General features: G+C 60.3%; 2 protein-coding genes across 3 annotated transcripts in view; one reads left to right on the top strand and one right to left on the bottom strand.

The window, feature by feature from the left end:
* ITPKB (inositol-trisphosphate 3-kinase B) overlaps positions 1-2,982 on the top strand; it is a 95,788-nt gene extending 92,806 nt beyond the window's left edge. For both annotated transcript variants that reach the window (XM_079763804.1, XM_079763805.1), the window contains one exon: positions 224-2,982. In XM_079763804.1, coding sequence (XP_079619930.1) covers positions 224-445 — 222 coding nt within the window. In that variant the 3' untranslated portion in view covers positions 446-2,982. The remainder of the gene's footprint in view (positions 1-223) is intronic.
* Positions 2,983-13,139: 10,157 nt separating this feature from the next.
* The window catches only part of STUM (stum, mechanosensory transduction mediator homolog), a 40,185-nt gene continuing 28,967 nt past the window's right edge, over positions 13,140-24,357 (bottom strand). Inside the window, exons 2-3 of the mRNA XM_079763424.1 lie at positions 19,412-19,591; positions 13,140-15,291 (exon numbers count right to left, since the gene is read on the bottom strand). Of these exons, the coding sequence (XP_079619550.1) occupies positions 15,257-15,291; positions 19,412-19,591 (215 nt within the window). The 3' untranslated portion in view covers positions 13,140-15,256. The remainder of the gene's footprint in view (positions 15,292-19,411; positions 19,592-24,357) is intronic.

The raw sequence follows: 24,357 nt of genomic DNA, 5'->3' as shown, positions 1-24,357 counted from the left end.
ACACGGGGTGGCTGCTGTTCTGGAATCCGATGTCCTCTCCCCCTCACGGCCTCTCCGGGGGCTCTGAGGCCTGGGCCAGACCGCGGGCAGAGTTGCCGGCTCTGGGCCTCACCTGAGCGGCCTCTCCAGTCCCATCCGGTGTCCGGGTCCCCAGGAGCCAGGGTGCAGCGGGAGGGACGGGCGGGCGGGCTCTGCGCCCCCCTCACCCCCCTGCTCCCTGCAGGTCATTGGCAGCTCGCTCCTCTTCATTCACGACAAGAAGGAACAGGCCAAGGTGTGGATGATCGACTTCGGGAAGACCACGCCCCTGCCCGAGGGCCAGACCCTGCAGCACGACGTGCCCTGGCAGGAGGGGAACCGCGAGGACGGCTACCTCTCGGGCCTCAACAACCTCATCGACATCCTGACCGAGATGTGCCCGGGCCCCAGCGCCCCCGTGGCCTGAGGCCGCCCGGCCGCCTCCCCCGCTCCTGGCCGCCCCCTCCCCCTCCTCCCTGCTCCTCCTGAGTTTCCTCTCACGTCCACTGGGTGCCAGCCAGACGGACCCTCCCAACTGCACTACAGGACACTTTGTAGAAGAGGGGACGAAGCTTTCTCGTTCTTTTCCTCACTGCGGGGCTTTGGCCTGGGCCTCCCGTTTCTCTCCGTGAGTAGGATCTCCTTCTAGAAGAGCAGTGCCCACGCCAGGCCCCGCTGCCCGCTGCCCGCAGGGAGGTCAGCTGGGCTTCCATCTCGCTGGAGGCTCAGGGAGGGCGACCTGTGGGCGCTTGCTGCCCCCTGGTGGCCAGTGCCATTCGTGCCGCTGCTCAGCCTAGCCCGTCTCTGCCCCATCCTCCCGGCCCCGCAGGGGCTGTCAGAGCCCCGTTTCAGCGGGTGCCTGGTCCCGGCTTCCTTGTTTTGGGGGCACAGAACCACTGGGAACGCACGTCGGCCCCGAGGAGAGCACCCTCCGATGAGCAGCCGGGGGTCCAGGACGTGTGGGGCCTTCATGGTCTCTGCGGTCTGTGAGGCCCAGGAACCGGGAGCAGGCTGTGCCCTCTGGTGTTGCCCCCCAGTTCTTCCATCTGCGATTCCCGCCCATGAGTTCAGAGCTGCCAGGCCGCCCACCCAGAGCCACGTGTGCCTCCCACCGCCCCTCGGCCTGTGTGACAGCGCCAGGGTGCCGAGAGCGGGCCAGGGCCCCGGGGAGGGACAGACCTGCGTAGGACACACCTCGCCCTCCCTGCTCCCGCCTCCTGGGGGCGCTCGGTGGCCCTGCCTGCACGCCGGGCTTCTTCTGTGAGGCCCCGAGCCCCCGCAGTCCGGGCAGGGCTTCAGGCCGGCCCTGGGCAGGCGGAAGCAGCAGGAAGCCGGCTCCTGCATCTGTTTTCCCCCTGAAACAAGTCCTACGTCCTGAAGGGCTGAGCCCTGTGCTTCCCGTGTGCGGGCAGCCTCCGGGGCACTGGCGCCGGGTGTGCCCGCCTCTCTTCCTGGGGTCCCGGGCGCTGAAGGCTGGTGGGGACCCAGTTGTGGGCCTTATCCTAAGTGTAAGGCGAGTGAGTTTATGTCATCAAGGAGGATGTAAAACGTGCGTGACTTTGGAAGGCAGACCCCCGGCTGAGGCCTGTAGAGCGGTGCCCCCGGGCCACGCCCCCTTGTTGGAGGAGAGTTGGGGACCAGGCCAGCAGCCACTGGGGCCAGCTCCTCCACGGAGCGCTGCTCGGGGACACGTGGAGACCGTGTGCGCCCAGGTGTGTGTACCTGGAGGGACCGGTCCGGAGGAGGGCTCCCCGTCCCCCGGGGACTGTCCGCTCGCCCACAGGGCACGGTTCCCCGTTCACCTGGGTTAGTGACAGCTGACGGGGGCGGAGGGTGGGACGCGAGGACATAGACGTTCAGATTTTAAAAAAGGAAATCGCTTTTCAGCTTCCTGGCTCTTGTTCAAAACAGTGGTGAACTCCGGTGTGGGCCGACCTGCTCAAGGTCACCCCGCCCCCCAGCCTGTGACGGCACGTGACCCGGAGGCTGAGTCCCGCCGGCTTCCCGTGGGCTGGGGGCCTGGTCCGGGGGCTCCTGGGGGAAGGGGCCCCCCCGAGGGCGCCTCCGGGGCTCCGGCTGTGAGCTGGCGGCCGTGGCCTGTCCGTGACGAGTCCGCTGTAAAGCAGACCCACGCTCTGAACAAGCACCCGGGCCCGCTCCCGCCTCCCGGCCACAAGCGAGCACTTTAGCGCAGCAGCTGCCGCAGCGGCATCTTCTTAGGGCTCTTCCTTCACTGTGCCAGCTCCCTTCTCACGCCCTTTCCCCTTTGACCCCCCACCTCCTTACACGGACCCTGGAGTGAATTTCCCAGCAGCTCCCCCAGGCTGTCTGAAGGGCCGTCCCCGCCCAGGCCGGGCTCCGGGGCCTGGCCACGCAGGTGCGGGGAGGGGGGGGGGGGGTGAGCATCCTCCCTGCACCTGCACCTGCCCCTGCCCCAGCCCTGCATTATTGGGGTTCCGTACTGCTTGGCCTTCAAGGAAGGTTTTCTCAACTGCTCGGCCCGGACTTGCCTTGAGCGTCATGTAAGAAGTTGTAAGTTATATTTATTTTGTTGTTGTTGTTAATTGCACAAAACACTAAGACTGAGAGGCTGGATTCTGTGTCTCCTCTAAGCTCTGCCTTCTTCCTGAACCCCCTTTCCTGCCGGGGGAGCCCGGATGCAGCCCCCCGCCCACCCCCACGCTCGCCTCATTAGCTGTATTTAGCTTTGAGTCCTCTGCATCCACCGGTCAGCCCTGTGTACACGTAACCCAGCCCTTCCCCGGAAGGAGCAGCTGTCACCCCGAGCCAGTGCCTTTTCTCCGGAGGGGAGGGCGCCCCGAGGGGTCCCCTGCCCTCCGCACCCCGCTCCCCGCATCACCGTGGAGAAAACTGACCGGTTACACCCGCACGTGCCTGTCAGACAGGCCGCAGCCGCTCTGTACCTTCCTAATAAAGACCTGGAGCCACGAGGCCGTCTGCAGTGTGTCCTCCCCCAGCCCTGGAGGGGGGTCGGGGCGGGGAGGGGGGGTCCTGGGATCGGGAGGATGGAGTCGGGCTGTGATGACCCCGAGGAAGAGGGGTCTGATGGAAGAACGTGTTAATCTGCAAAGGACTTAAAACCCGCCTCCGAGCCAGTCTTTCTGCCTCTTCCACAGAACCTGCCGCGTGGCTCGGGGCCCCTGACCGGCCACAGCCGTGCTTCCCGGGCATTGCTCCAGGCGGGGGAGCCCCTGCAGCTTTGGGGGGCTCACAGCTGTGGTCTCCTTTTAAAAATATACGTTTTTATTGATTTCAGAGAGGAGAGGAGAGGGGGAGAGAGACAGAAACATCCATGATGAGAGAGAATCACTGATCGGCTGCCTCCTGCACGCCCCCTGCTGGAGATGGAGCCCACAACCTGGGCCTGTGCCCTGACCGGGAATCGAACCCTGACCTCCTGGGTCATGGGCCGACGCTCGACCCCTGAGCCACGTTGGTCGGGCTATGGTGCCCTTTTGTCCCCATATCAACTCGATGAACAAGGCTGTGTCGTCTCCATTTTACAGATGGGGAAACTGAGGCGTCAACAGATCGAATACCTTGACCTGGGGAGTACGTGGGAAGCGGGGATTCGGATCCAGAAATTGCCTGGTTTCTACACCGATTCTGTCTTCCTGCCTGGGAGGGGGGGGGGACACACAGGGGTTGTGTTCTCTTGGCCCAGGTCCCGGGGGGCGGGGAGCGAGCTCTGGCCACCCAGACCCTCAGTCAGCCTGGTGGGGGGGGGGGGGGCCTGAACCGGGAGCCCTTCGGGCACTGGGTGTCCCGGGCTCCCTGTGACCTGCAGGGAAGCACAGCCCTCTGTCCCCTCAGCCCCGGGACACGACTCCAGTCACTACCGCCCCTCCCCCACCCGCCGAGGCAGCCGCAGAGCCAAGGAAAACCCGTGTGCGGGACTCACGGCAGACCCTGAGCGACGGCGAGTGATGACGGGCACGTGTTCTGTGACAGAGGCTAAGGGACTGCCTGGCTATAGCCCCCGAGCAGCCCCGTGCGCCTGCCTCCTCAGGCCTTACTGTCACAGCGGCCTGAACTAAAATCAGCCCCTGGGCACCTTCCGCAGGTGAGCATCCCTGAGAAAGCACCTGCCCCTGCCGTGTCTCTCAAACAAGGACGTCCTGAAGTCCAAACAGAGATTCTAGCAAAACCCCCGGGGGCTCGGACTTGTTTGGAAGGCAAGGCCGGGGCTGCCGCCTTCGGCAAGGTCCCCCGAAGGGGCCCCCGGCCTTTCGGAGATTCCTCCTCACAGACCTTCCAACCGAGTCCCGTGCCGCCCCCACACCAGCACATCCCAGTTCCCGCCGACACCCAGGGACAGCGGGCGTGTCTCCTGCGTGGCCGGCCTGCTCCTGGCCCTCGGTGGCCCCTGCTCAGCCTGAGGGGCGCCTTGCGCAGAGACGTGCAGAGGGGATAGATGGCCTGTGGGGGGCGGGTCACAGCAGATGTGAGGAGGGGCAGGGTTTTCGTAAAAGCAAAAAATAAAGAGTCGGATAGCACGCTGACAACAAGAACAAAAAGGGAGGTGCCAGTCTCAGCCGGCTTGGCTGCCCGGAAGACACCCCTGACCTGGTGGCTGGACACAGACATGCGTCTCTCCTTCCGGCGGCTGGAGGCCAAGGCCAAGCTCTGCAGGGTCTGGCCTCTGGGGAGCCCCTCTCCCGGCTGGCAGGTGGCCACCTTCTCAGTGTGTGTGTGTGTGTGTGTGTGTCTCAGTGTGTGTGTGTGTGTGTGTGTCTCAGTGTGTGTGTGTGTGTCTGTATGAGTGTGTCTGCATGTGTGCCTGTGTGTCTGCGTGTGTGTCTGTGTGTGTGTGTCTGTGTGTCTGTTTGTGTGTGTGTGTCTCAGTGTGTGTGTGTCTATGTGTGTCTGTGTTTGTGTGTGTGTCTGTGTGAGTGTGTCTGTGTGTGTGTCTCAGTGTGTGTGTCTCTGTGTGTGTCTCTGTGTATGTGTGTGTCTGTGTGAGTGTATCTGTGTGTGTGCCTGTGTGTCTGCGTGTGTGTCTGTGTGTGTCTGTGTGTCTATGTGTGTCTGTGTTTGTGTGTGTGTGTCTCAGTGTGTGTGTGTCTATGTGTGTCTGTGTTTGTGTGTGTCTGTGTGTGTCTCTGTGTGTGTGTCTGTGTGTGTCTCAGTGTGTGTCTATGTGTGTCTGTGTTTGTGTGTGTGTCTGTGTGTGTCTGTGTGAGTGTCTGTGTGTGTGTGTCTGTGAGTGTGTCTGTGTGTGTGTCTGTGAGTGTGTGTGTTTGTGTCTGTGTGAGTGTGTCTATGAGTGTGTGTGTCTCAGTGTGTGTGTGTGTGTGAGTGTGTGTGTCTCAGTGTGTGTGTGTGTGTGTGTGTGTGAGAGGGGGGTTGGGGGGACTCTGGCTCTCTTCCTCACTAGGGCCCCATCGTGATGGCCTCACTTGACCTTTCTGGGGTCCTGAGAGGCCCCATCTCCAAACACAGCGCATGGGGGTAGGGATTAAGGGGGGCGTGGGGGGCACAGGCGTTCAGCCACAGCACTGCCCCCCTTGCTAACTACACGCACGGTCTCCAACTCCACCTTCCGCCTGTACCTCCCACACTCGTGAGTGAAGCAGGTGGGGGGGAGGGGGAGGGGTGCCATGCTCATCTCTGGTTTTCAATGTGGAGCCGTGTATTTGGGTCGTTTCAAAAATAGTCTCTGCAAACCATAGACAGACCATACCAGGCTGAGAGAGTGTGCTCGCCAGCAGCCCTGCGTTATTTCAGGGGGAAACGCCCAGTTTTAGTCCTGCTTCTGCGAACACGTGTGGAGAGAGCAAGACGGTCCCCGTCGGGGAGGCCGCCCCCTTCTGGACGGCCATGTGCATTACAAGGCACCTGAGGCAGGAAGGTGGGAGTCCTCCACCTCGCAGGTCTGGGAGCCCCATTGCCCAGGGAGCCTCCCCGCCCTCGTCCCGTCCCTGATGCCCAGGGGAGACCGCCTGTCCTCTCATCCCGGCCCAGCCACACCGTGGCCTGACGGCTGCAGGGACGGTGAGTTGCACTGACCAGTGTTCAGGTCTGAGACCAGTCACCCCCGGGCTCGGATGCCGAGGGGCCCCAGGTTGGTTCTGGCTCTACAGCGTGTCTGACAGATTGCGCACAGGACTGTGCATAGAGCCACAAAGGGGTGACATTTAACATGAAAACGTCCCTCAGAAAACCTAACCACAAAGGCAATTGCCCCTCACGGTGGAGTTAAGAGCCTGGCACACAAGGAGGACGGCGCCCGGGCACTGCCGTGTCTGGGCGATTCTCTGCTCCACTCTCCCGCGTCACCGCCGTTCACGCTTCAGCCGCACCGGCTCCCGGAGGCGTGTGCGTGGCATCCTACTGCTCCACGCGGTTACTGTTCGCAGAACCCAGGTGTGTGTCGCTCTGAGGCCGCCGGGTCGCTGGGAGGGCGTCTGCAGGTGGATCCCAGGCTGGGCCTCGGCCAGGGCAGCAGGAGAGGCCCGCGCGCTGCGCTCACCGCTCCTCACCCCGGGCCTCGGCGCACACGGCGTTTCCCATCTACGATGACCTGGGGCCCCACACCCCGGGCTGCCGCGGGGCCCCCTCGAACAGGGCCTCGTGGGTCTCACAACCAAGAACAAAGCCCGGGCCCTGGCCAGTGGCTCATGGGTGAGAGCGCCATCCCCAGGCGCCCAGGTGGCGGGTGTGCGCCCAGTCAGGGCGCGTGCAGGCATCCGCCAGTGGCCACGGAGAAGTGGGCCGACCGTCCTCTCTCCCTCCTCTGAACCATCAGTCTGCTAAAGCCTGAACGGGAGATGCTCGCGCTGGAGCTGCGAGTCGCTTTGGAAACCCTGGCCCGGCCACCAGGACGGACTGGCGGCTCACCGTCTCCCAAGTGTGTGCTCTCTTCCTCTCTGCCCGGCCCTCGCGGCCCCAGGGGGAGTCTCGGGGCTCCCAGACCCGCTGGCCTGTGCTTGTTCGCCCGGCCAGGTCCCCAGCCCTTCGGAGAGGCAGGAAGCCCGTGGGAACAGCCCGCCTCTGTCCTGAGAGGGGTCTGCATCACATGTTTCCCACGTCAGGTGGGAGGGGGGAGGGGGAGGGGGAGGGGGGATGTGGTGGGAGGGGGAGGGGGATGTGGTGGGAGGGGGGAGTGAGAGGGGGAGGGGGAGGGGGGGAGGGGCCAGGTGCAGGGGCACTTCCTATGGGTGCCAACCTGCTTCTAACTGCTCCTCTCCGCCCCCGCCCCCACAGGTGCAGCGAGCTCCCGGGGCAGCTGGGGGGGGGGCGGGGGGCGGGGGGGCAGGAGGAGAACAGAAACCTCCCCGGAGGCGGCTGGGGGCTCCATGTCTGAGAACCTGGCTCCTGAGGAGGGCCGGACGTAGTTCTGGCTTGTGGGATCTTTGCAGGCTGGACGGACAGCAGGCCCCAGGCTGAGGCCGAGAAGCCGAGAATTCCCGGGGCTTCGGAGCGCCAAGCTCAGGTTCCGTTTTCCCGAGGGCTCGAAAGGGGCGATGTAAACGAAGGGATTGAGGCTCTAGGCTCCGGTCCCCGGGGCCCCCAGGAGCCAGCTAAGCCGGCCAGCGGCACAGCATCCCCCCCCCCCCCCCCCCCCCCGCCGCTCTCCCTCACCTCGCGGTCGGGTGACGGGAAAAGATGGGGCACGTGCTGTTAGCCTCCACCGGGACTTTAACACTTTTAACTGAAATCACTGTGCATGTGGCAGCCACACTTTTCAAAGCTGCCCCCCAATACCCTGTCACAGGAGAGGTCAGGGGGCGCGGGGAGGTGGGAGGACGGGGCTGGAAGGAATAAAATCTTGTCACATGTAAGCGCCACATCCATCACTCGTCCCACGTGGAGGACAGTTACACGTGTGCCCCGGCCTGGCGTGCGCGCTTGTGCGCGTGTGCACACGGGTCACGGACGAGAGCCCCGGAGCGGGTCTCACTGTGGACTCGGTGGGTGGGAAGACGGTGGAGACGGAGGGAGTCAGAGGAGGCTTTGGGGCAGATATTCAGTTGGGACTTTTGCTGTTGTTGTTAGTGAGAGAAGCTCATCCTGAACGAGTTTATGGGAGGGAGGGAGGAGGAAGAAAGAAGAAAGAAAGAAGAAAGAAAGGAAGGAAGGAAGGAAGGAAGGAAGGAAGGAAGGAAGGAAGGAAGGAAGGAAGGAAGGAAGGAAGGAAGGAAGGAAGACGGACGGAGGGAGGCGCACGGTGGCTTGTGCACTGCAGCCAGGCGGGCGAGGCCAGCGTGGCCGTGGGGTCAGGGGTGACTCGCTCCACCGCTCCTCTCCGCGGTGTCGTGTCCGTGTCTCGCTGTAGCCTCCCGTCGCCGCGAGGTGGACCTCGGTCCCGGGCAGCGCAGGCCTCCCCCCTGCAGCCTCGGTCCAGGGAGCAAGCAGCTGCCCCCTGACTGCAGCTAGAACGCTCTCAGCAAAGACCCGCCCCTGCGGTTACTCTGCGAGAGGGCCCTGCTACTGGCCTGGCTGGGGGGTTGGGCGGGGGGGCTATGATGGGCAGGCACCCCCAGAATCAGGGGTGAAGCAGGGGAGGAGCTGGCCCTGGGACAGGGTGGGAGCAGAGCAAGCAAGGTCACGGTGCTGTCTGACCCTGGACTTGAGCGGGGCCAGGGCTCACGTGAGGCAACAGTGAGGGGCGGACCTTCCCTGGGGTGTGAGAGTGCCCGCCCCCCCGGCCCCCGCGCCAGGGGCAGATGCACCTGCTGCTCCCGATGCAGCGAGTCAGGCGCTGTCCGTCGCCCGCCACGGTGCCCATGAGCCGCGGCCCAGACGACACCCTGGGTGAGGAGCAGCGAGCGCCCCCTCCACGCAGCCATCAGCTCTAGTTACTAGATCCCACCTGGGAGAGGCCTCCGCCCGGCAAGCATGTTGTGAACTCTGATTGGTTCTAACGGACTTCGTCCCCTTCATCCACAGTGTGATGAGCTGTCTGGTCTCCGCCCAGTTATTAAAGGAGATGTTGGCTGGCCCGGCCGGCGCGGCTCAGTGGTTGAGTGTCGACCTATGAACCAGGAGGTCACGGGTAGGTTCTGGGTCAGGGCACATGCCGGGGTTGCGGGCTCCATCCCCAGTGTGGGGCATGCAGGAGGCAGCCGATCCATGATTCTCTCTCATCATTGATGTTTCTATCTCTTTCTCCCTCTCCCTTCCACTCAGAACTCAATGAAAATATATTTTAAAAAGAAGACGGAGATGTTGGCTGGGCCGTGGACTGTGTCCTGCCAATTCCCTCCAAGGCAGCACCAGGCCAGCCAGCCCCTGGTTGAAGCTGGACATCTAGTTCTGAGTTCTAATCACTCTCGCCTTGCTTCTTATTGATGTAGGACAGTGGTCGGCAAACCGCGGCTCGCGAGCCACATGCGGCTCTTTGGCCCCTTGAGTGTGGCTCTTCCACAAAATACCCCGGCCTGGGCGAGTATAAGTTTAAAAAATTCGGCTCTCAAGAGAAATGTCAATCGTTGTGCTGTTGATGTTTGGCTCTGTTGACTAAGGAGCTCGCCGACCACTGGTGTAGGAGACTGACATGCGCACGTCGCACACGTTCGCCTCACCAGCCCCTCGCACAGCCAAGACAAGGACGTGAGTTTCATCTGTGCACGTCTTCTTGGTAGACCCCGGCTGGGTCCCAAAGACCAATTTAATGTGTGAACTTCCGGCTGCAAAGGGATCAGATGATCAAAGATACGGCCCTTGGAGGAGGAATGGCACGAGCCTCCCAGGAGGAGAGGAAGGTGGGTGAGAAGGTCTGACGAAGGCGGGCTGCCCTGGGGAAGGGCAACCTTCGGGACGGAAAGGCCGCGAGAGAGGGAGGAGCCGCGGGGAGCCGGTCCGCGATCCGCTGGGTTATGAACATGAGCGCGCGCGCAGATGGGAGAAGCCACCAGGCAGGTCACGTGGGTGTTTATTACATAGAAAAGAGGGAGAGGGAGAAAAGGTCTCCAAAGCCGTTTTCCAGGATTTAAGGAAACCACAAACGTGGACTACTAGACGTGTCCCGCTTTACATACTAATAACAGGAATGCGTGTGTATATATAAGTATGTACATGGAGATATGTACAAAGGCTTGGCTGTCATACATGGTGTTTTCGTTACATGTACAGCAATGGCACTCGAGTTATGAATTTCAAAGCTGGCAGGACGCTAAGGGAATTGGAGCCCCGCTGGGCGCCGCGGAGACGCAGCCGCGGGGGCAGGCCTGTGGGGTGGTCCCGAGGCCCCGGAGAGCGAGGCCGGGCGCAGGCGGCCCCGGCTGCGCGGTTGGGACCAGGGCGCGTCGCAAGCTTCCCTCCATCCCTGACATTAGAGTTCCTTTCTCTCTTGGAACCAAAGAGGTGCCGGTCATTGGGGTGCTGGAACCCCCTGTCTGGTTGGCCCCCGGGAAGCTGGTGGGGCCGCCCCCCGGGGTCTGGGTGGAAGTGAGTCGAGGAAGCCTGGGAGATCAGCGAGCAAGTGTTGTCAGAAAACAAGAGAATCGCACAGACTGATGTCACAGAGAAAAGGCCCAAAGCCAGTCACGGTGTCAAACACTGCAGTTACAACACAATATCCATCCGTGTGCACAGAGCCAGGCGTGTGGTTGTGTGTGTGCACAGAGCCAGGCGTGTGGTTGTGTGTGTGCACAGAGCCAGGCATGTGGTTGTGTGTGTGCACAGAGCCAGGCGTGTGGTTATGTGTGTGCACAGAGCCAGGCGTGTGGTTGTGTGTGTGCACAGAGCCAGGCGTGTGGTTGTGTGTGTGCACAGAGCCAGGCGTGTGGTTATGTGTGTGCACAGAGCCAGGCGTGTGGTTGTGTGTGTGCGCAGAGCCAGGCGTGTGGTTATGTGTGTGCACAGAGCCAGGCGTGTGGTTGTGTGTGTGCACAGAGCCAGGCGTGTGGTTATGTGTGTGCACAGAGCCAGGTGTGTGGTTATGTGTGTGCTCACAATTAAAAGAAGGAAACAGCGGCACCATGTACAGCAGCACGGACTTAGCCTGTGAGAGGGCGCCCGGCCCGTCACAGCCGCCACCCCTCTCCCTGCCGGTCACGGACCCAGTGGGGTGGCCATGACCTGTCCTCCTTCTCTCCTTACTGCTTCCCTTACAGGGCAGATGGGAGGAGGGGGTGTGGGAGCAGAAAAGGCCTCAGAGGAGAGCTGTCTGCAGCTCAGGGCGAGCCCCGTCTCCCGCAGAGCCATGCAGTGCGTGGGGTGAGCCCAGTGGTGGGGGGTGGGGGGCGGAGCCCGGGCCCTGGGGAGGAGAGAGCCCAGACCAGGTTCTGGAGAGAGGAGACTGCACATCGGGGCCCCGGGGTGGGGGTGGGGGGGCGCTGACAGGGCCTGAAGTGCCACCGGCCACCGCCCAGGCTGGAAGGAGGGGCTCCTGGACGAGGCGAGGCCCCTTGGAGACGGAAACCCCCAACCCGAGCCTCCAGCGGCCCCGTCCCGCCGTCTCCCAACACGCAGAGGGGCTGAGTGTGCACGTGTGCGTGCACATGCGTGTGTGTGTGCTGTGCATGTGTGTCTGTGCTGCGGCCCACTGAAGGGTGGGCGTGCCGTGGGCTACTGGGGAGTCCGGGCCCGCTGGGGTGGCTGGCATTTTGGCAAATCCAGGCAGGAGAGAGAGGGAGGCGCTGGGGACAGATTCCACAGCTAAATCAAAGCGAGAAACAACTTGTACCAGAAACTTGGACACATCCAAGGGGGACCAAGTGGGACGGTCAGGAGGGGAGAGGGGAATCGGGGCGGTGTTTCTGTTTTACTAGAAAGAGTCCCCGCGGCAGGTCCAGCCTCAGTCCAGGAGGCCAGGCCTGTGCAGGAGAGGACCCTCCCCTCCCCCTGTCGCTGCTCCTCCCCCTCCCCCAGTCCCTGCTCCTCCCGCTCCCCCTGTCCCTATCCCTCTCCCTGCCCCTCCCCCTGCCCCTGTCCCTCCCCCTCCTCTCGGCCCCTCCCAGCCCTTTGCCCTGACAGAAATGGGGAAAATAATGGCTGCCCAGGCCCTCCTTGTCCCCAATCTACAGATGGCTAAACTGAGGCCGGGAGCAGTGGGAGAGACAAAGGGCCCTGAGGCAGGAACTCACATCTGGGGGAAGGGCATTCAGGTGCATCCTGTCTCACAGGCATTTAGGACAGATTCATGAGTGTCTGACTAGGAGCTTCCACACCGCTGGGACCCCGCCTCTGAGACCCCGCCTCTGAGACCCCGCCCCTGGGACCCCGCCCCTGGGACCCGTGAACATCTGAAGCTCTAAGGACCTAACAGGAAAAAATCTGATAAAAATCCAGGACCCCAGGCGATGCTCACTCTCAGGCTGACCCCAGCCCCCTTCCCGACGCCTGGCCCCTCGTCTCTGCAGGGAGGGTCCAGCCCGTCCTGGGGTCTCCACTCTCCCCTCTGCTCAGTGTGCTGTCCACCTGGAGGCGGGGCTGGGGTGCTCTCCAGGAAGGTGGCATCTTTGACCTGCTTCTCCGAGGCCGTGCAGGACCTGCTGGCCCACCCAGTGCCCTCTGCGTGCTGGCTGAATGCCCAATACTAACCCGAGGTACAGGTGTGAGGCCAGCACCAGGGACCGTGAGGACCTGCCTCTGCCAGCCTCAGGGCCCCCTCTCCCGCTCTGGAAGGGGCGTGGCCAGCAGAGGGTCAGCATCCTCTCCCAGCTGCTCGCCACGCCTGAAGCCCCCACCCCTTCAAGGTCATGGTCTCTGGGGAGGGGCCACGCAGCTAACGGGCTTTAGCAGCACTCCTGCAGCCCGGCTGGCGGGCTCAGTGCTCGAGCGACAACCTATGAACCAGGAGGTCAGAGTTCGGTTCCTGTCAGGGCACATGTCTGGGTTGTGGGCTTGATCCCCATGGGGGGGGGGGGGTGCAGAAGGCAGCCGATCTGTGATTCTCTCTCCATTGATGTTTCTCCCTCCCTCTCCCTTTCTCTCTGACATCAATCATATGTACAAAGTAGCGTTCCCGTTGCAGGAAAAATCCTGCAATAGGGTTTCCTGCTGCACTCTACCCTGCCCCGCCTTCTCCGCCAGCCCACCTGCTTTTCCTTCTCCCCCGGCCCTGCCTCCGCTCCTTCCTTCTCCCCTGGCCCCGCCTCTGCTCCTCCCTTCTCCTCCCCCGGCTTGCTTGCTTCTCCACAGCTTTGCTCCCTTCTGCAGCTCTTGGCTTCTTTCTACGCTGTCTTGATATGCAAATTAGCCGCCATCTTGGTTGGGTAATTTGCATACTCGTCCTGATTGGTTGGTGGGCGTGGCTTGGCTGGTGGGCGTAGCGAAGGTGCGGTCAATTTGCATATTTGTCTATTATTAAGTAGGATGCACATTCACATGCTCCTCCTCCGCCGCCAGCCCCTCTGGGGAAAGCCTCCATAACCCCCCGTCGGTGGTGACGGGTTCCCCGCAGGGACCCTGGCCTCGGCCTAAGTCCCGGCAGCAGTCTCCATCCACACCCACAGGACGGCCCACAGGTCTCATTCCCGCGCTGGGTCCCACCGCGGCCCAGGGAGGCGCCGCTCTGACCAGCGTCACAACTAGGTCCCGGGAGCATCTCACTCACGACGAAGCTCTCTGCACCCCGGTGACCCCCGAACACCCAAGGCCAGGGGTGTCCTGGGGCTCTGACTGATGACAGGCCCAACCCGAAGGAGCCCGGTGAGTGCTGGGCCGTCAGCCGAGCCTGCCTTCCAGCCGGCCCCGGGCTGTGTGTCCATCCGGCACGCAGCTTGAGAACCCGGTCGTCCGTCCACTGGCTGGTGTGTGACGTGAGCTCCGGCCCCTGGACAGCCTGCGGCCGGCTCAGACCGCGGGGGAGCGGCCGCCGCTCCTTCTCTAACGGGCCGCAAACATGGGAGCGCCCAAGAGGCCTGGGTTGGCGTCAGGAGAAAGGAGGGAGGAGACAGACGCGGCCAGGGGTTCAGAAGGCAACCCCGTCCCAGGCAGCCCTGGCGAGGCGCTCCTCAAAACTACGGGATGGGGGTGGGCAGAGATTAAGCCAGGAGCAGAGAACTGGGGAGAGCCCGGGGGGAGGATGGGGGTGGCTGGGGTGCCAGGGAGCTGTCCAGGCCACGGGGACCCGAGGCCCGCTTCCCAGCAGGACTGTCATTGGAAAGCCCAGGGGATGGGGTGGGGGCACTGCCCCAGGTGGGGGGTGAAGAGCAGAGACTATGCAAACACCGGCCCCCAAAGCGGCTCACGGAGGAGCCAGGGGCCTGAGCGGCTGTGGCCCAGGCATCCCCTGCAGACAGGTCACTGCTCCGGTCCTGGCCGGATTCTCGTTGTGCCCCTGACGTGAGTGTCCTCCTCCTCACTAGCATCTCGGAGCGTCTTCCTCCTCGTTTCAGTGGATCCGTGACCCCGGGAGCCTGGACAGCTTCTGCGGGCGTCTGCCTCCCGCGGGATCTGCTCCATCAGTGGTGCCTCCAGGGCCCACAGACCCTTGGCCCCCAGAGGAACCGGGTCGCGTGTGTGGTGCAGGAGAGCTGTCCCAGGCTGCGGGCTGTTAGGACATGTAGGTTACACGTCTCCTGTTCTCCAGCATTCTGGAATCCAGAGACCCAGCCCTTGCAGGGATCTCAGGGAAAGGAAACGGTGTTAAGTGAAATGGGGAAGGTGCGGGTGGCAGTTCTGTGGGTGAACATCCGACCCAGCAGTTCGCCCGGGCGTGGGCCCACTGCCCTCCGTCTCAGGGAAACACGCAGGTCCGGAGGTTCCAGTGGCGAGGAGCGGGGGGTGCGAGCGGGAGGGCAGGGCCAGGTCACACCTGGGGGATCCGTGTGTCCCCTGCCACCCAAGCTGAGGGCATAGCGGCCTTCCACTCCGGCTGGAGTCCGTCCCTTCTCACTCTGCCCGGTGCTGCTCCCGGAGGCCACTCGGCAGGCGCTGGGGACCGAGGGAAGCGTCCAGCACAGTCCGCCCGTGCAGCCCCTGCTCACCCGGACGGGCCCTGCTGCCTGGCGGGGTGCCCTCGCGGTGGGCGAGGCGAGGTGGGTGGGTGTGGGGGCACATTCCGGCCTCTGTCTGCATCCTTGTCTCTACCCCCCACCCCCGGGGGGGGGGGGGGCTCTGGGTGCCGTGCCTACAGGGCTTTCGGGGCGGGGAGGGGCTGGCAGCCCTCAGAGCTGCGGAGAAGAGCAGATGATTTTCCAAAATAAATAACAGCTTTACATCCTCCCTTTCCTCCAAACCAGGAAGCAGCAGAGACAGCCTGGGAGGTCCTGGTGCTGCCGGGCGGCCCTCACGGGGCCACCCCGGACTCTCGGGGTTCCCGGGCTCACAGCTGCTGCGGGATGCCCTGCTCCTTGTAGCCTGCGAGGAAGAAGCAGAGGAGACGGGTGAGACACCCACTTCCTTCAGGATTTCTCCGGAGGCGCCCGCCTAGGGTCTGCTCCTGAGGCCTTAGTCACACGGCTCCACAGGGTCCAACTTTCCCCAAGGGCGTTGGTTGGCTTTTTCACGGGAATCAAAAGGGTGAATGGAAATGGTGGGGCTTGGGGTTCACTGGGGATATGGGAGGAGGGATCTGTGGTGGGGGCTGGGAGGTTATCCACGCCCCCTGAGCCCACACCCCTGCACACAAGCGGCCCCACCAGGCTGGCCTGGCGTGACTTCCCAATCAGAGCCCGGGAGAAGGCGCCAGACAGGCTCCACCAGGTGATGGGCATCTGGTACGTGTGGGCGGAAGGAGGAGGGAAGACAGCTCACAGGAGGCAGTGAGCATGTGTGTCTTCAGCCAGCTGGACGCCGGGGACACAGGCGAAGGTGCCCGAGGGTTTGAAGCCTCTAAACCGTTTGGGGATAATCATGAGGCCATGGGAAACATTGACCATATCGATATTAGTGAACTGCTGCCTGTTTCTGTGGGTATAAAAGGGTATTGTGGTTATGTTTTTTAAAAGGATACCTACTGAAATATTTAAGGATAAAATTGTGAGTCTTGAATTTTGATGGTTACCCCCTATTAGCTGGTGACTCGGCCCTCTTTGGGCCCTCAGTGGACTTAACTTTTATTCCTCTTTATTTATCCGTTTATTCATCTATTTGGGGAAATTCATCTGTTCTGAGAAACCCAGGCTGGGCTGGGGGAGCTGTGGGAGGAACTGATGAACAAGAGCCGCCGTGAGCTGACAGATGTTGGGCCTTCAGGGACTCACTGGACGAGGCCCTTTGTGTTTGTTTATGTTTCAACATTTTCCAAACTAAAAAGCTAAAAATAGAAGCCAGTTGACTAACTGAAAGAGGGGACGAGTGGGGCATTTGAGGGGGTGGGGGGGTCAGGCAGCCCAGGCCCGAGGCTGGCACCCACCAACAGACTCACCTTGGGAAACTTGGAGAACACAGGATGTGAGGCAGCATGAGGAAGAAAAGGAAAAGAGAAAGGAGTCTGAGAACAGGGCAGAGAGGGGCTGCCTGAAACATAAGACGGGAGGATGCTCGGGGCCGGCGATGGAGTGGGGTGGGCTCACGGCGGCCAGTGGCCAGCCATGCCGCCCGCGGTGGCCCCGTTAGGCTGTGGGCACCGCAAGGGCTCCCTCTCCCCAGGAGTCCTGCCCCGTGAGGCACTGCCCAGAAGCCCTCTCCAGGACCCTCCTTCCCTCCACAGCTCAGCCACGCCCCCCCCTGCTGCTCACTTCCTGCCCCTCGCTCTTTTTTACCCCAACACCTGTCTGCCTGGAGGTGGATCCTGGATGGATCTGAGCAGGGTCAGCTGCAGAACAGGTTTGACCACCAGAATCCAAAGGTACTGAAGTGCCACGCGTGGCCCGGCTCAGTCTGAGCCATGTGGGTCACCCTTGTATAAAAAGGAGCCACACGTAAAATCTAATGCTGGGGAAGACCCAGGCCCGGAGGCAAGCAAATTTTATCTTGCAAACATCTTGGATCAATTGGTAGTGACTGCCTGATGCCCCCATCGTGAGATCGGTCAGCAGAAAGTGTAGCAATTGATTGGTAATGTCTGCCAAGGGCAAGGCAGTAGAAAGAAGTGAATGTAAAATTACCAAATATTTATTGACCCGTGACCAAGACAGGCTGTTGGTCCCTGTTATTTGCTCATTGTTAATATAAGTAGAGTAGAGTCCTAGCTGGCTTGGCTCAGTGAATAGGGGGTTGGTCTGCGGACTGAAAGGCTCCAGGTTCGATTCGATTCTGGTCAAGAGCACATGCCTGGGTTGCAGGCTCGATCCCCAGTGTGGGGCGTGCAGGAGGCAGCCAATCCATGATTCTTTCTCATTGTGGATGTTTCTATCTCTATTTCTCCCTTCCTCCCTGAAATCAATAATCCTACCTAATAATAGACAAATATGCAAATTGACCACACCTTGGTTACGCCCAAGCCACGCCCACCAGCCAAGCCACGCCCACCAACCAATCAGGACGAGTAATCAAATTACCCCAACCAAGATGGCAGCTAATTTGCATATCAAGACAGCGTAGAAAGAAGCCAAGGGCTGTAGAAGGGAGCAAAGCTGCAGAGAAGCAAGCAAGCCAGGGGGGAGGAGAAGGGAGGAGCGGAGGCGGGGCGGGGGAGAAGGAAGGAGAGTGGGTGGGCTGGCGGAGAAGGCGGGGTGGGGGAGAAGGAAGGAGAGTGGGTGGGGCCGGGGGAGAAGGAAGGAGAGCAGGCGGGGCAGGGTAGAGTGCAGCAGGAAACCCTATTGCAGGATTTTTCCTGCAACGGGAACGCTAGTATATATAATAAAACAGTGTGCTTGTAAGTTCCCCAATTTAACTTCTACTTTGACCTATGTCTCTCTGATTCCCCTCTGAGGAGTTTGTTGTTGTTGTTGTTTTATGGTGTGGTGTGGCATGCCATGGAAGGATCTTCCTGTGTGGTTGTTACAACTGAAAAGTTTCCTCCGTTCTTATCGGAAGGGGCTGGAGAGACAGAAAAGGCAGCCCCTGCCCAGCTGTCGGCCAGGAGTGAGGTCAGTTGTGCTTCTTCCCTTCAAACTCGTCATCCTGGGACACGCTCTGCATTGTTGCTTGGGGCCACCCAGGCCTGTGGCACCATCTCAAGAGTGGCAACTCTTCATCCTTGGAGGTGGGTTTATTTTTTGGAAAAAGTGCAAAGACACGTTGTGCTGAGATGGGTGAGCATGTCTGGGTCCAGGGCGGGAAGTGGGCAGCCGTGAAGTCTGGCGGGTTTTCTTGTGCGGGCCCCACGCCCATCCCCAAACGGTGCTCTGAAACGTCTGACATGAAGACAGCACCCGGGAGCAGTGTACAGACATCCAGGGAGCAGCTCTGACCCCGGGGAAGGCTCAGGTTTGGGGAGCAGTAGTTGGAGCGGGGGAGAGGGTTCTGGCATTTGATGATCCTGCAGCCCAGTTACCGCCCCCACACCAGCCACAGAGGACGGGGCTCTGGCTGAGTCAACAGCCTGAGGTGCTGGGAAGTGAGGCAGCGACGGGGTTCCTGTCTGTCCTTCTGGGCCTTCTATGTCCTCATTCAGGGCGAGGCGAGGGGGGCTCTAGGTGATCGCTGAGACCCAGGCCCCGTGGTCCTGGGTATAGAGTTGGTGTGAAATGGTTGGTGAGGGGCCACGCAATCCCAGTGAGGAAGTAAGGCTTTGGAATGGAGTGACAAAGAGCTGAGTTTAGAGGAGGAATCACGCTGCTCTGCCTGTGAAATGCACAGTCACAGGGTGTCTGTGGGCAAACGCACCAAGTGGCCTCTCCCTTCTCTCTGGAAAGTGCATGACGGAGGCGCGGGGCGCGGTAGGCACAGGGACCCAAGCTCCCTTGGCCACAGCCCCGCCACCCGGTGCTGTCAGAGCTGGAGAGGGGCTCCCGCCCTCTCGCTCGTGCTCCCTGGCTTAGTCTCTGCGTGTCCGCGCCCAGGAGTCCCTGCAGGCGTGGGGCTGGGCGTGCAGGGAGGCCCCTCTGCCAGGCCGCACGGACACCGACACCCGTGAGGAGGACAGAGGTGAGCCCCCGGGGAAGGAGCAGGCTCAGCACATCTCCCGGCCACGCGCCCACGCCCTGAGGGTCACAGGCACCCAGACTACAGATGGTCAGCCTGCTCCTCCTCCAGCCCCGCCCCTCACCCGGCCCGCCCCGCCCACAAGGAGGCGTGGCCCGTGACTGCTGCTCCTCCAGCCCCACCCTCACCCTGCTAAGCCCCGCCCACAAGGAGACGTGGCCCGTGGCTGCTGCTCCTCCAGCCCCACCCTCACCCTGCTAAGCCCCGCCCACAAGGAGGCGTGGCCCGTGGCTGCTCCTCTTCCTACCCTGCCCCGCCCACAAGGAGGCGTGGCCCGTGACTGCTCCTCCTCCAATCCCGCCCCGCCCACAAGGAGGCGAGGCTCGTGGCTGCTCCTCCAATCCTGCCCTCACCTTGCTAAGCCCCGCCCACAGGGAGGCGTGGCCTGTGGCTGCTCCTCCTCCAGCCCCGCCCCACCCACAAGGAGGCGTGGCCAGTGGCTACTCACTGGCCAGGATGACCATGTCCATGCCCCAGAAGATGCTCATGATCCAGCCCACCATGACGATGGCCGTGAGGATCTGGATGAGGGCGGCCGCGATGTTCAGCCAGAAGACGCAGCACACGTGCCTGTCGGGGAGGTCGGTGCGGGCCCCGCACAGCACAGCGAAGGCCGAGACGAACGTCCCTGTGAAGCCGAGGGGACAGCGAGTTAGGGTGCTGGAGGCGCCGCGCATGCTCCGCGCCGCCCGGACGCTGCCCGCCCTGCGGGAGCCTGGAGAGAAGCAGCCTGTGTGCATCCCCTTCCCGCTCAGACCGGGCGCTCCCCCTGACCCCACCCGGAGAGGCCAGTGTAGCCCCGGAGGAGGCCCAGCATGGGGCTGCCGCGGGCCTTGGGGGACACAGAGGGCACGGCAAGTCCCTGCCGTTAGGAGCAGGGCAGGGGTGCCGTGGGGGCAGGAGTGGTGGCATGAGGGGGGGGGCTGCTCAGGGCACCCGTGGGGGCTCTGAATGCCTGGAGGTGGGCTTGCCCCAGTCTGTCGGGAACTGCGCTCTGACCGTTTGGAGCAGGAGTGACACCCTGGGAGCAGGGACCTAAGAAAGCTAACTGGTCGGCAGAGTGTTGGCGGATTGAAGTGTCTGGGAAAGATGGACTCAGAGAAGGCGCAGCTGGAAAGGCTGGGGCGGGGACTGCGGCTCATGGAGGACGGGACACAGGGCCGTGGGCTCAGGGGGAGTGTGCGCCACACCCTCGGCCTTGGCCAGGCACCACGCAGGTGGGCTGTGAGCTGAACACACGCTGACACCATTAAAACAGAGAACACTGCCCTCCGGCCTGGCTCTGGCGGAGCACTGACCCCTGAACCCCGAGGTCACTGGTTTCATTGCCTGGCAGGCACAGGCCTGGGTGCGGGCTGATCCCGGCAGGGGGCGGGCAGGAGGCAGCTGACAGATGATGTTTCTCTCTACCTCTCTCACTGCCCCTCTCTCTAAAGATCGATTGTAAAAAAGTTTTTAAAGAGAACAGTACCAAAGCAGAAGGGGGCATGAGAGGAGCAAGAGCATGTGGGGGTCTCAAGTGCAAAATCACAGCCGCCGCTACCCACTCAGCTACAGGGCCCTGCCCTCAGCCAGCGTCCCCTGGACTCTCCCACCCCTGGAGGCGGCCATTGGCACCCCCATTCTACAGATGGAGAGCCAATTCCACCCCTGGAGGCGGTCATTAGCACCCCATTCTACAGATGGGGACCAATTCCACCCCTGGAGGTGGTCATTAGCACCCCCATTCTACAGATGGAAAGCCAATTCCACCCCTGGAGGCGGTCATTAGCACCCCCATTCTATAGATGGGGACCAATTCAACCCCTGGAGGCGGTCATTAGCACCCCCATTCTACAGATGGGGACCAATTCCACCCCTGGAGGCGGTCATTAGCACCCCCATTCTACAGATGGGGACCAATTCCACCCCTGGAGGCGGTCATTAGCACCCCCATTCTACAGAGGGGGACCAATTCCACCCCTGGAGGTGGTCATTGGCACCCCCATTCTACAGATGGGGACCAATTCCACCCCTGGAGGTGGTCATTGGCACCCCCATTCTACAGATGGGGACCAATTCCACCCCTGGAGGCGGTCATTAGCACCCCCATTCTACAGAGGGGGACCAATTCCACCCCTGGAGGTGGTCATTGGCACCCCCATTCTACAGATGGGGACCAATTCCACCCCTGGAGGTGGTCATTGGCACCCCCATTCTACAGATGGAAAGCCAATTCCACCCCTGGAGGCGGTCATTGGCACCCCCATTCTACAGATGGGGACCAATTCCACCCCTGGAGGTGGTCATTAGCACCCCCATTCTACAGATGGGGACCAATTCCACCCCTGGAGGCGGTCATTAGCACCCCCATTCTACAGATGGAAAGCCAATTCCACCCCTGGAGGCGGTCATTAGCACCCCATTCTACAGCTGGAAAGCCAATTCCACCCCTGGAGGCGGTCATTAGCACCCCCATTCTACACATGGGGGACCAATTCCACCCCTGGAGGTGGTCATTAGCACCCCCATTCTACAGATGGGGACCAATTCCACCCCTGGAGGTGGTCATTAGCACCCCCATTCTACAGATGGAAAGCCAATTCCACCCCTGGAGGTTGTCATTAGCACCCCCATTCTACAGATGGGGACCAATTCAACCCCTGGAGGCGGTCATTAGCACCCCCATTCTACAGATGGAAAGCCAATTCCACCCCTGGAGGCGGTCGTTAGCACCCCATTCTACAGATGGGGACCAATTCCACCCCTGGAGGTGGTCATTAGCACCCCATTCTACACATGGGGGACCAAGCCCGGAGAGGCTGAATGCCTTGCCCGCACAGCACAGCCCCGAATCAGACCCAGACCTGCCTGGTGTAGCGCCTGCGCTCTCCTCGGTCAGGGTGCTGCCTCCGTACATTGAAAACCAGGGAAGCTGGGATGGCTGCCCTGGGAAACAGGAGGGCGGGTCCTCAAAAAAATTAAAACTAAATATATTCCCAAGGAACTGAAAACAGTCTCACAGAGCATCTGTACAGCCTTGTTCACCGCGCGTTATTCCCAACAGCTACAACATGGAGGCGGCCCCGTCGTCCATAGATGGATGGGTGAATAAGTAAATGTGGTAGATCCATCCACGGGATAGTATTCAGCCTTAAAAAGGAAGGAAATTCTGTCACACGCTACCACATGGAATGAGCCTTGAGGATATCGGCTGAGTTAAATAAGCCAGTCAGAAAGACAAAGACTGTGGGTTCCACGTATACGAGGTACTTAGAGGAGTCAAATTCATTGATAGGAAATAGAACAGTGGAGGCCGCCAGGGGCAGAGAGGAGGGGCAGACAAGCACAGTGTGTACAACTGACTTGTACGATATGTACCTATGTCATACCTGCAGTTGCACTATTTAGATACATTACTAATGAACTTATTAATGATAACTTGGATAAATAATTTCACTAAGAAACAACAGTAATAGGTCCCTTTTGTCATATAAATTAACATGTGCCACAGAAGGATTAAGTGTGTGGATTTATAGTATAAAAACATCATTTTAATCAATTCAGCAGGAAATTTAGAAAATAATTTTAAGGAGGAACCAAGGTAAACACCTGTACTTGCTGCCTCTCACAACCACATCAAAATTACAACTGAAAGGCAGAACAACTACCACCCAGGACCACGGGAAAGCTGGCTGAGTGGAAGTCCCACAACTAGAGAGGTGAAGAAAGTGCAGTGAGACTGGTAAGAGGTGCGGAGGCGCAGAAAGTGCTGGCACCTGGATGTGCTGCTCTTTTAATCGAGAGGGAGATACAAGCTCCTGCTTGCTCTGAGCTCCAGTTCCAAGTGAGACTCAGGGGGACCCAAACACATACAGGGAGAAACTAGAGTGTCTGGCATCAGGGCAGGAATGAGAGGGTGGCTTTCTTTCAGACAGAGGTACTCACAGTGGTCATTGTTTCTGCACTGGGACCCCTCGGGTGCAGGGCTGACTGGCAGCCATTGCTGTTTGCTCCGCCCTGGTGATTCCCTGAGTCCCTGCCCCACCCAATTTACAACTCCACCCCAGCTATGCGCAGTGGCTTTTGCATATGAATGGCCTGTCCTTTCTCAGCCTAAAACCTGTCAAACAGGCAGCAGCTGGGTCAGGGAGACCCAAAGCAATCAATCCGGCAGCATCAGTTGGGCCTCGTCTGGGCACTTCCAAACCCGAACCCGATACAAAGAGGAGGAATCTGCAGATCTCTCTGTAGCTCCTGCTGGGCGGCCCTAAACAGTGGCTGACCTTGCACCTCCTTGGAGATCCAAAAGCCAGTGTACCCAGTGGTCAGTGTGAGACCATACCAGATTACAACTCTTCACATTCATAAGTGACACACTCAAGGGGCAGACTCAGTGAGCACCAAAGCCCCACTGAAGCAAGTCCTGCTCCATAAGGGTGTCTCCTGCACAGCAGCTGTTCCACTGTAGACACAGCTGGTCATCACAGCCAATTGACCTGGAGGTCAATTCCTCCCAGTGATACCAACAGCAATCAAGGTTTAACTACAACAAGACTGTGCACACAGCCCACAAAGGGGTGCACCAAGAGTGTCCACCTCAGGTGACTGGGGAGGCTGAGCCACTGGGCCCTATAGTACACCTACTACACGAAGCCACTCTATCAACTCAAGGAAACATAGCAGCTACCCAGTACATAGAAACAAACACGGGGAAGCAGCCAAAATGCGGAGACAAAGAAACATGTCACAAATGAAAGAAATTGATGAAAGCAAACGACTGGATATAGAGTTCAAAACCACAGTTATAAGGTTACTCAAGAACCTTCTAGAAACCTCCAAGGAACTTAGTGAGACTTTCAAGGATCTTAGTGAGAATGCCAAAAAAGTGGAAAAAGACCAGTAAGAAATTAAGCATACACTGACTGAAATAAAGAATAATAAACAGAGATTCAACAGTAGACGAGAGGATCCCAAGAATCAAGTCAAAGATTTGAAATATGAGGAAGCAAAAAAACACCCAACTGGAAGATCAAAAAGAAAAAAGAATCAAAAAATATGAAGATAGTGTAAGGAGCCTCTGGGACAACTTCAAGCGTACCAACATCCGAATTATGGGGGTGCCAGAAGAAGAGCGAGAGCAAGATACTGAAAACCTATTTGAAGAAATAATGACAGAAAACTTCCCCCACCTGGTGAAAGAAATAGACTTACAAGTCCAGGAAGCACACAGAACCCCAAACAAAAGGAATCCAAAGAGGACCACACCAACACACATCATAATTAAAATGCCAAGGGCAAAAGACAAAGAGAGAATATTAAAAGCAGTGAGAGAAAAACTGTTAGTTACCTACAAGGGAGCACCCATACTTCTGTCAGCACCGCCACACGGACGTGTGTGGCTCCGTGTCGTCA

Source organism: Cnephaeus nilssonii (genome assembly GCF_951640355.1).
Source record: "Cnephaeus nilssonii genome assembly, chromosome: 23".
Lineage (NCBI taxonomy): Eukaryota > Metazoa > Chordata > Mammalia > Chiroptera > Vespertilionidae > Cnephaeus > Cnephaeus nilssonii.
The sequence above is the reverse complement of the archived record's forward strand: the minus strand, read 5'-3'. Positions and strand labels throughout refer to the sequence as shown.